This window comes from Stenella coeruleoalba (genome assembly GCF_951394435.1).
Source record: "Stenella coeruleoalba genome assembly, chromosome: 3".
NCBI classification, from domain to species: Eukaryota; Metazoa; Chordata; class Mammalia; order Artiodactyla; family Delphinidae; genus Stenella; species Stenella coeruleoalba.
In genome coordinates this window covers 59296010-59307629 of record NC_137148.1, presented here as the reverse complement: position 1 = coordinate 59307629, position 11620 = coordinate 59296010, and the positions used below count along the sequence as shown (strand labels likewise).

The window sequence follows — 11620 nt, the reverse complement described above, 5'->3', positions numbered from 1 at the left end:
CATTTCTATCTACAGAAAAAGAAACGGATACCTCATCCTCCAGGTAACACAGGGAGCCTGAAAACTCACCGGGATCTCATTACTTGCTCTCCAGATTGGGGCACTCCCTTTGCCACCTGGATCCTAACGTACCTCTAGCTGTTATGCCAATATAAACTGAAAGACTAGTTTTTTGATGTTTATGCAATAGGTATTTTAGATTTAGTAAGTCATTTAATCCCCCTACAAGCCTATATGTGGATAGCATTATCCAAGGTGACAGTGAGTACGTGATACAGCCAGGATATACTTATGATGATTCTAAGGTCAATACTCACTTCGCCCGAAGGGCTTGCCTTGCAATCTGACACGTTTGAAGTCACTAGTAAAACCTAGTCCGGCAGTTTCTTAAAGCCTGGTCCGCAGACCCCTGCGTCAGAATCACTGTTGGTCTTTGTTAAAAATTCAGATTCCCCGGCCCTGCCTAAGACTGAAGGAATCAGCAGGTGATTCTGCTGCAGGGCACCTGTGGAAGCAGATGATTCACATGCATGAGGACCACACACATAGGCTATGGGCATTATCGCACAGACAGCTGCATAACATCCTAGGGGACTTCAGCCCTGCTCGGCAGTCTCTAACCAAACCCGCTCTCAGAGCCGCCTGGTCTCCCGCAGGCGCAGAACGGAACTGATCACAGGCTCCTGTACGCTGGGCGGGGCTCCCTAAGACTCCTCCCCCTCTGAACAAGCCGATGCAAGGGGCGGGGCTCTCCCTAAGAAACTTAATTCCGGCTTCTCCCTCCTGCCCCGCCCCCGGATCTCAGACCAATCAGACGGCAGGTTGCTGAAGCTCGGGGCCAATGCTCGGGGCCGTCCTTATTTACTCCGTGCAGTTTGAAACTGTCAGGTTGCTGCTGAGGAAGTCGCTGGACTCGTTGTTGTCTCAGCGGCGACGCGGAGACAAGACGCGGAGGAAGGAGTCCGTGTTTGCGGAGAGCCGAGGTGGTGGGTAGCGGCGCCGCGGGCGAGCCCCGCGCCCCTGGCGGAGGCACTGGAGTGGGGTTTAAAGTGTCTCGGCCTGGGTTGGCGCCCCCGGGGATCGGACAGGACAGGGCTGAGGGCATCTTCCCGAAACGCGGGCCCTTCAGCTGTTCTGCGGGGCGGCAAGGGTCGAGAGGTTTTTTCCCCTCCGAGCCGTCCCGGAAGAGAGGACAGGAGTGAGGGGTGCCTGAAGTATGGCGGTATTGTCGCTATAGGTTCGGGTCATTTAAAACGTTAGGGGGTAAAATGACCATGGCTAACCCTTTGTTTTTTGGGGTTTTTTTAAACATCTTTATTGGAGTATAATTGCTTTACAATGGTGTATTAGTTTCTGCTTTATAACAAAGTGAATCAGTTATACATATACATATGTTCCCATATCTCTTCCCTCTTGCAACTCCCTCCCCCCACCCTCCCTATCCCACCCCTTTAGGTGGTCACAAAGCACTGAACTGATCTCCCTGTGCTATGCGGCTGCTTCCCACTAGCTATCTATTTTACGTTTGGTAGCGTATATATGTCCATGCCACTCTCTCACTTTGTCACAGCTTACCCTTCCCCCTCCCCATATCCTCAAGTCCATTCTCTAGTAGGTCTGTGTCTTTATTCCCATCTTACCCCTAGGTTCTTCATGACCTTTTTTTTTTTCTTAGATTCCATATATATGTGTTAGTATACGGTATTTGTTTTTCTCTTTCTGACTTACTTCACTCTGTATGACAAACCCTAGGTCCATCCACCTCACTACAAATGTCTCAATTTCGTTTCTTTTTATGGCTAATACTGTGTTTTAAAGTAAGAATTCGATTAACACAGGGGTAAGAGAAAGTGATTGAAGAGAACTTGTAGCCCTTTGCTTGCTCGCAGCTGCTTCTCCCTCTGTAGTCCCTGACGTGGGGAGGGGCTGGCGCACCCCCTCTCCTTGCCTGCAGCTAAGACAGCTCAAGGGCGCAGGGACGTCACCCTGCTGCCCGCTCGCACGTTAATTCACTCTGCCTCTTGGAGGTTAATTTGAATTCCCGGACCCTGTTCCCCTATCAGCCAGGCAATTACCAAGATGTAATTTGATTTCTCTGGCAATAGACAAGGGCTCGGAACTTTTTATCTCGTGGTTTCTGATATCTTGGGTTAGAGAATACTGAAAATTTAGTTATCTGATGTACATCTGCTTCCCATCAAAGCAAGTTTCATTTTTCTCCTTTGTCTCTGAAACAGTAAGGAAAATGCTACTGTTGGTAGAGTTTTAGATAAACTGTCATGCCTTGTTGGCATCAAAACAGGGCAGATGGAAGATTTATAGCATATTTTCCAAAAGTACAGTAGTTGTTTTGTGTCTTCAGTGTGTATATTCAGAAATCCTTTTTGAGATCTGACCGTACTTCTCAGCTTATTTGTTTTTTAAATAATCAGCACCCCCAACCCCTGCCCCCCTTATTACCAGTCTGCAAACACATCCTAAACGAAGAAGGGAATTGAAATAGAAGGGACAAAGTTACCACAGTGGTGGATTTGAAGTCCGTGAAGCAGCCATTCCTTGCTGCAGATGTATGTGCTTATTTTATCCTCCCTAATTGGCTTAACTAAAGTCAGTCATGCTGAGATTTCATTTACTTATCATGTCTCTACACAGTAATGCTCATTGAATAAAGTTGAAATTTCCTTTCCACAGTCTAACCCCAACCTATGTTTCCATTCTAATATTGCACTTCTCCCTTGTATCTGCCCTTTCTATTTCATTTTCTTCATCTCTTAATTTTCAGCCCACTGTGATTGAGGCTTGTTCCACTGTCCACTGAAATTGTTCAGGCTAAATGCCCCAGCAACTTCCTGATTGCCAAATTCAAGGGACTCTGTCAGATTCTCATCTTCCTTTGGCATCTGTTTCTGACCACTCCCTCCTGGAAGCTTTTGTGATGCTGTTCTCGTTGTTCTACTCTTCTGACTTCCTTTTCCATCTTTGCTGGCTCTTCTTCACTTCCCCTTTAAATATTAGCGGTTCTGATTTTAACCCTCCTCTTGCTACAGTAGTGGCCCTTAACTTCACTAAGGTTATAGTACCCTCTGGACACATATTGGAAGCTGAGAATCCTCTTCCTAGAAAAATACACATGTGCTAAAAATATTGCATACAGTTTGGGTGTAAGGACCTCAGAATAAGCACTCTCTCTCACACTCCTTTTCATAAGTGATCTTATCCTCTCTCTTTTTTCAGCAGTTCCCATTATGCTGAGGATTCCTCAAAATGAATCTCGAAACATACATCCAGTGCAGGACTCCCACCTTGCTTAACTCCAGAAAGTACCATTCACATTGTAGCCATTGTGAATGGCAGTCCTTGGAGTTGTGCATTGTATAAGTGGTGTGCCCAGATACTGCATACCGGCAGCCTCACTTCCTTGCCTCGGAGGCACCTCATACCCAACAAGTCTGATAGTGAGTCCATTACCCTTCCTCCCAACCTGCTTGTCTTCCTGTATTCCTTGCCTTGGGGAGTAGCACTACCATCCATCTAGTTGCAAGCCAGAAATCTGGAAGAGATCAACATTTCCTCCCATTAACCCCTTAACCAATTGTTGATCGTGATCTCGAATTTCCACTGCCATAACACAACTGTCTCACAGGCATAACTCCGTCCACTTCCCATTGCTGCCTCCTCCATTCAGGTCCCCATTTGCCAGAGGGAACATTTATCTCTTGGACTACTGAAGTTGGCTCTCCGTTGCTCTTTCTTCAGTATCCCACCTGTCAAATCCATCCTGAAAGCTGCCAGAGTGATCTTTCTAAAAGACAGGCCTGATCATCTTATCACTTGTTTAAGACTTTAATAACTTCTCTTAGAAGAAAGACGTAACTTTTTAACATGGCATAATTATGATCTTCCATGATCTGGCTGCTCCTTACCTTGCCTGTTTCATCCTTAGCCAAACCTTGCTTTGTACCGTTTGCTTTAGCCTCACAAACTACTTGCAGTTCCTGGAGTGTGTGGCCATGCCTCATTGACTTTGCTTATGCTGCGCTATTGCCTTGCATATCCTTTTATCTTTTATCTGTCTTTCAGGTTTCAACACCCTGATCGTTTATTCCCACTCCTTCACACCCTCATCATCCTACCCTGTGAAAAAGGCTACTCTGATCTCCCTACTTGTGCCTCTGTTGTTTTAGGATCTAACAGCACTTTTTTCATCAGTCATTTCTAATATATACATGTCTGGCCCTCCTTACAGATTGCAGAGTCCTTGAGGACAAGGACTTCTTCATCTTACCTTTCTCACCAATGTCTTACATATAACTGGTGTTTGGATCATTTGAATAGTCATAATATGCCTTTTAAGGAACTTATGTACTTGTTACTACCAGTACTGTTATTATTATTTATTTTTTTGGTTAAGACCTTGAACAATTTTTCTTTGCATGGTATTAGAATCTGTTGTTCCATATGGGCTTGCTTTTCTTAAAATAGTATTCCCAAAAGGTCAGTTCGCCAAGCAGAGAATTTACACAGGTGGTTCCTTCTCTCTTGGTTCAGTATCTTGTGGGAAAGGATGCAGCACCTAGGTCCTCACACACTGTTGAACAGTGATCACACGTTCTGATTCTCAGCAGCCCCTACCATGGCTTTTTCTGGGGAGCCTCCATGTTTTCTTTAACCTTTCATTTATTTGTCTCATCTCCTTGACTACATTATAAACTGGGAAGTGAGTCTTTGTCTTTCTTGCCCAGTGATTTCGTCTGTGGGTGTTCAGTATGTTGAATGATTTTAACATATGGAATGGTTATTGTTTACAGGGTAGGATGTTATTACACACACATATATGTATATAGAAAACATTTTACTTTAGTTTAAATATTGCAAAAAACAAACTGAAGTTAGCTTCTCCTGTTTTATAGTATTTGTACAGAATGTCATCAGATGAGGAGAAATGCTCACCTCCAGTTTTGCACAATGAATCCGACCGAGGCAGTTCTGTCTCTTCAGATCTTCAGGTAGGAAGACATGTCTAAATTTGTCATGACTTATTTATTTCAAACAAGAGACAATATGAGGGAAAACTAGGAATACATTTTTCATTCATTCATGCCATTTACAATTGTAATGTGTATCAAATTATAATAATATCAAACTTTGGGAATTATTTTACAAACCTTGGGAAATACCTTACATTGTTTTAATTAACCTTTCAGAAAATAATCATGAACGCTTCCAGCATTCTCTGTACAAAGGCTTCAAACAACACAGTGAGAGGAGAAGCTGGAAATCTGAAGAAATATTTTTTCTTGAAATTTTCTCTTTGTAGCTCTCTCATGTGAATGCTGCTTTCACTTTAATGCAAATTAATCCAATGTCAAGCCATCCAGAGTTCTGGGGCCCTAGATTCCCCAGTGTTCCACTGTTGGTTCTGGCCCCTGTTGCCATACCATTCAGCACCTGCTGGTGCCCAGGACCTGGACAGTGACAGGTACATTGACTACAGAAGGCATGGCTTTTATATGAAATGTTTTCAATTTCTTTTAATTCTAAGTGTTTTATCATCAAAAATATGGATTCAGATTTCTAGAGTAGATTTTAAATGCGAGAATACGGACACGGTATATCTTGGGTTTTATGGTTATTATTACTTAAGAGGGGAAAAGCTGGATGGTATGTTTATGCCTAAGTAGAGTAAGTTGTTACTGGCACTGCATAAGATGACAGAAGCTTTAGGGAAATATTTTATGAAACAGATGTGTTCCTTTAATTGAAATAACAGGTTTAGGAATTGGGAAGCTATTGGAAAAGTATCTGTGTGAATATTTACTAGGGTAAAAGTGGTCTGGAATTGTGACTTAGATGTCTCATCCTTGCCTTCCCTTTGGATGTTACCTCTCCCATATAGTGCTATCTCTTTAGGCAACAGTGTTGTCCTGCACCCTTCATCTTTGCCATATCCAAACTTCCTTCAGGAGAGAACTGATTAACTTATTTATACCTGTGATATTGTGTTATAATAAATAGTTGGTCTTCATCCCATTTCTGCCACAGAGCTCCTAAACCTATTGGAATTTCCTAACTAGTAAGAATGATGGTATCTTTTGTTATGTTGATGATGTGACTTTTGGACCTCGCCTAAGGATGGGGACTGGTTGCCAGGAGAGACAACCATGTTATCAGAGGGTTGAAACGTTCAGTCTCACCCCCCTGACCTCAGGGAGAGGGTCTTGGAAGTTGAATCAATCGCCAGTGGTCATTGATTTATTCAATTATGCCTATTTAATGAAGCCTGCATCAAAACCCAAAAGGACTGGGTTTGGGGACCTTCCAGTTGGTGAACACGTGTAAGTGCTGGGTGACTGGCCTGCCAGGAGAGGGTACGGAAGCTCCATGCCCCTTCCCCATGCCTTGCCCTGTATATTTCTTCCATCTGGCTATTTCTGGGTTATATCCTTTTACTGGTAATCTAGTAAGTAAAATGTTTCTCCGAGTTCTGTGAGCCCTCTAGCAAATTACTCAAACCCAAGGAGTGGGTCTTTGGAACCTCCAGTCCATAGCTGGTTGGTCAGAAGCACAGGTGATAACCTGGACTTGCGACTGGCATCTGAAGTTGTGGGGTGGGGGAGGGCAGTTTTGTGGGACTGATCCCTTCACCTTTGGAATCTGATGCTATCTCTGGTGGAAAGTGTCAGAATTGAGTTGAATTATAGGACACCCAAGTGGTGTGTAAGAATTGCTTAGTGGTGGTGGGGAAAAAACTCACAGGACCTTTAATACTAAAATGTAAACACCTTATAAGATCTTCAAACTTCTTTATCACACAAGCAGCACCCAAAGACTCAAACTTAGAATAAGTGCTAATGATAAGCATGCGACAAGGTGTGAAGTCACTGGCTACCACACAGCTCATCACTCTCGTGTCATAAGGAGGGACTGACCCCATCAGATGTGCTTGAGTTTGAGTGGCTGGTAGTTGGTGTGGACCACCTATGTCATAGTTGTGTGCTCACTGGTACAGCTTACTTGAGCAGATGTGTACAGGTGTGAAGTTAAAATAACAACAAAACATAAACTTGTACAGAGCTACAACCTTTCCAATCTATGACACATTCACAAGAATTTGACATCAATGGCAGAAGGAGCTTTATTCCAACTAACAAACAAATTTAATAATATACAGCTTCTGGCCTGTTAAAATTTAGTATATATGTCACCTTTGATAGTGTATGCTCTTTTATTAATTTTTTAAAGAGTTAAATAGCTTAAAAATGAAATATGAAGAAAATATTGTGGATTCCCTGAAGTACCTTCTTGGAAACTAGTTTGAAACTTATTGATATTGACTACTTACATAGTCTACAAGGTAGTTCTGACTTCAGAATTCTGACTGCAATTACATCTATTCTTTTGGGAAACACAAGACACTATGATATATTCATGGCCAGAAACTTGAGTGTGTTTAGACAGTTAAATATTCTTGCTCATAGAAAACAGGGAAAAAGTAAGGGTTGCTAATTTTCAAATACCTATAGCATATCATGACGGTCTTATTAAGGTAAGGTTCTTTCTTTCTTTGCTTTAGACAGAATCTCTGTTAACTCAATTCAGCAGATATTTACTGTGACACTTCAAGGAGGTAATTTTTAGCATCATTTTTCTTCATCCTGAAGGTGAATCAAATAATAAGACAGTTATGACCAATGAAATGATGATAGTAGAATTTTCTGTATCTGAACTAAACTTTTTATGGAGAAAAACTAATATTAATTCTTTAGAATAATGACATTTTATATTCTTGAAAACCTTCCCCCCATTTTTACTGCAAAGACGTTCTCTGGGTCCATGGCATAATATCCTTAGAAATTACTCCTGAATAGGAATATTTGTTGCCTCAGTGACCAACCCCTTTTGAATGGAGACTAAGTTCCAGTATATTTTTTACTTCACTGATAGAATTTTTTGGTTTGGCTAAACAAATATCTAACTATCTATATTAGGAAATTCCACTTTTTTTTTTTTAACTTGAGGAATATTCCTGTAAGGTCTACACTTCATGGCATGCTTTTTTTTATCCTCCTTTGGCATGTGCCATGGTGTGCCAGCAGGTAGAATGAGGGTTGGCATTGTGTTCTCTTTTTATCTTCAGTATTCTTTCTCTCCCAGTATCTCTCATACTCTTTCCATGCTTACATATGAAAAGAGACTCAGGGTTGTTGTAGAATTGGGTGGGAGCAGGGATTGATCAGAGCCAAAACCACTTTTCATCCCTAGACCTTCCTGTTGTGGAGTCTTTGGGAGCAGCATCTTAGAACTAAATTTCAGAAAAGCAGAGAAATTGCCGTGTCTTTTCCCACCTGCGAGCAGCTGCCAATTGAAAGAGGGCTCTTCTGTGTTGTAGATGTTGATCGGCTTCAGGAAACTGCTCTAGGTAATCTGTCTCACCATTTTAAATTGACATGCTGAAGGAATATGGGTACTAACGCATTAGCACTAGAAGAAATTTGGGTAGGTATATTTGTTGGATTTTTTGCTTGTTTTTAAGAAATTTTACTTACTACAAGAGAGTGAGTAAATGATGAATAAAAAACATAAATCAAAAGTACACATTCCTTACTATTGTTTGGGCATACTGTTTCGGGAACTGAAGTAGAAAACATCTTTGTGCCTTTACCATTCTTTTGCCTGAGTGTCCCTTGTGACAGGGATATGATACATTATTTATTGTTGGCTTCTCATAGGAAGAGTATGAAGAACTGCTTCGTTATGCTATAGTGACTCCAAATATTGAATCAAGTGCTTCACAGCCGTCTCATTCTAAGGGAGAAGTGGTGCCAGATATTAGAATTCCTACTATAATTGATGATATTCTTCAAAATCCAGGTTATGTATATTTTTCGAGATGTCTCTTCATTTAAGATGTTACTGAGTTTTTTAATGCTGTTGACTTTTGATTGTGAAAATACTTCTCCAGTGATTCTTCTCAATCAACAGTGTATATCACTATAATTTGGGGGAAATTTTACATTTTAATACGTTTTTCTTGGCTCTTCTATAACAGTTAGATTTTTATTTGAACTTCATTTAGCTATTTTATGAAAAGTCATAAAATTAGAGCAACGGAGTATGTTGCATCTCTGTACTTGTTACAATGGTTTTATGCCAGGAGACACTGGAAACGAAATGCTCAAGCCCCCAAATTAGAGATGGTCTATAGGTAGCCCTCAGAACCCCTTAAGTTCACGAACCATGTGCTAGGACTTTGTCAGCAGTATTTATACGGGCCTGGAGGACTGTTTGGATTGTTACCGCAAAGGTGAACCCATTTTTGAACTGTGTCACTGATAGAATTGAGAACTAACACAAACCAGGATGTGTGTTGATAGATGAGTGAGTGAAAGGTAGAGAAAGGAAGATAAAGCTCCTTTTACCAATCTGTTCCTTATTTGATACAAGATTCCAAACAGCTCACTCAAAACAAGTGTTCTTTCAAGGGGCACAGATAGCCCTCCTAAAACAGCCCTGATAATGGGCAGTTATCAACAATAAGCATAACTCCAAGGATCCCTTGTTGAAGCACATGACACAGCCTAGTCAGAACCAGCAGGCTCTTGGGTTCCTGGTAAGTCACAGCCCTAGTGTCTGTTGTTCCTCTCCCTCTGTAGACATGGAGTTTTCATTGCTCCTCAGCCTACGACACTGGATCAACAAATAGGACCAGAACCTCAAAACATACATATTTCTTCTACATATTTCTTCTAACACTGAAACGTACTAACACTGAACACTTTCTGCCCAAATTCTGTTGATCTTCAAGAGATATGACCCTTGGATTTATTCATTCTCCATCAGTGATCTCGACCATGTTTTGATTATATGCATTTCCTACTGAGCAAACCCAAAGTGCTGAATACTGTCTTAAAGCAATCACTTTGGACCCAAGAACCCTGGTCTTTTCTAGCATGTAAGATAGTATTCATTTGTTTATGCTCTGCCCTTTTCAAAAAGGACTTGAGATCTAAGCATACAACATGCAGTGAGTTTAGATATCCTAATTCACACACAGACTTGGTTAGAATGGACTATGTAAATTTATCCCATTCTCTTTACTCTTGGTATTGCCGTTGCTTGTGTTGAAGTTGGCAAAGTCTCTGTAAGCCTCTGACACAGCCATCCTTGTGAGGTTTTTTTTCCCAGTTTCCTTTTCGCCATGTATTAACTAAAGGTTTCTGAGGTGCAAGTAAAGAAGTCCCTATTTGGGGGGAACCAGTGTCACTTTAGTTTGTGACAGCTAGTGAAAAGCAGCGGGCCCCGGAAATATCCAGTGTTGTAGGATAAGACAGCTTTTCTAAGTTCTAATGTCATTCATCCACTTACTCTTTTAGTGTGAATTGAATGCCATTAGTAGACTGAATTCTTTTTCATCCATATTTTTTGGGTGAATTGAGCTTATTAATGATACAATAAGACTTTTCGAGTCATACTTTTTTTTCTTCCTATTCTTTGTCTTAATGTTCCTGTATCCCAGCATACTGTATTTTCCTTGTTCTAAAATCTGACTTGTGTACAGCTACCTTCTTAAATTAGGTGTGTGTGATTAGGCATTCTACATAAGACTGGTTAGGTTTAATTAAAAGAAAAATCTCGTTCTTTTCAGCAGGAAATAGCCCTGCAGTAAGAGAAACGAGGATGGAAGTTGGAAAAAGATGTGATTTAAATATTTCAAGTCATTCAAAGACAGACGGTAGGACTTTTCCTTAGCTTATTTTTATTAATATACAACATTTTGTGCTTGGTGAATATTATCCATGTAGTAAGGAGAATAATTGCAGCATATTACTTATTGGCAGGATTTTTAAATGCTATTATTACTAATTTATTAAGTAATACTATTTAAAATAATTTTGGGGGCTTCCCTGGTGATGCAGTGGTTGAGAATCTGCCTGCCAATTCAGGGGACACGGGTTCGAGCCCTGGTCCAGGAAGATCCCACATGCCGCAGAGCAAACTAAGCCCGTGCGCCACAACTACTGAGCCCACGCTCTAGAGCCCGTGAGCCACAACTACTGAGCCCACATGCTGCAACTATTGAAGCCCACGTGCCTAGAGCCCGTGCTCCACAACAAAGGAGCCACTGCAGTGAGAAGCCCGCACACCGCAACGAAGAGTAGCCCCCACTCGCCGCAACTAGAGAAAGCCTGTGTGCAGCAATAAAGACCCAACACAGCCAAAAATAAATAAATTTATAAAAATAAATAAATAAAATAAAATAAAATAATTTTGGGGACTTCCCTGGCAGTCCAGTGGTTAAGACTTCACCTTCCAGTGCAGGGGGTGCAGGTCCAATCCCGGGTTGGGGAGCTAAGATCCCACATACCTCGCAGCCAAAAAAACAAAACAGAAGCGATATTGTAACAAATTCAATAAAGGCTTTAAAAATGGTCCACATCAAAAAAATCTTTAAAAAAAATAAAATTAAATTATTTTGTAAGATGCCAGATACTACAATTAAGACAGGTTAATGCATTATAATGTGTGGCATTTTTTCTTAAAGCTGCTAGATTAGAGAGCAGATTTTTTTTTTTAATATTTATTTACTTATTTTGGCTGTGCCGGGTCTTAGTTGCAGCAC

General features: G+C 41.1%; 1 protein-coding gene across 5 annotated transcripts in view; it reads left to right on the top strand.

Annotated features, from left to right (window-relative positions):
- Positions 1-873: 873 nt before the first annotated feature.
- POC5 (POC5 centriolar protein) overlaps positions 874-11620 on the top strand; it is a 33370-nt gene continuing 22623 nt past the window's right edge. Inside the window, exons 1-4 of one of the 5 annotated variants that reach the window (XM_079918094.1) lie at positions 874-986; positions 4911-5006; positions 8730-8871; positions 10649-10732. In XM_079918094.1, the coding sequence (XP_079774220.1) occupies positions 4923-5006; positions 8730-8871; positions 10649-10732 (310 nt within the window). In that variant the 5' untranslated portion in view covers positions 874-986; positions 4911-4922. Of the gene's footprint in view, positions 987-4910; positions 5007-6627; positions 8420-8729; positions 8872-10645; positions 10733-11620 lie in introns of those variants that run through there. The other 4 variants (XM_079918093.1, XM_079918097.1, XM_079918096.1 and 1 more) reach the window with 4 other exon arrangements.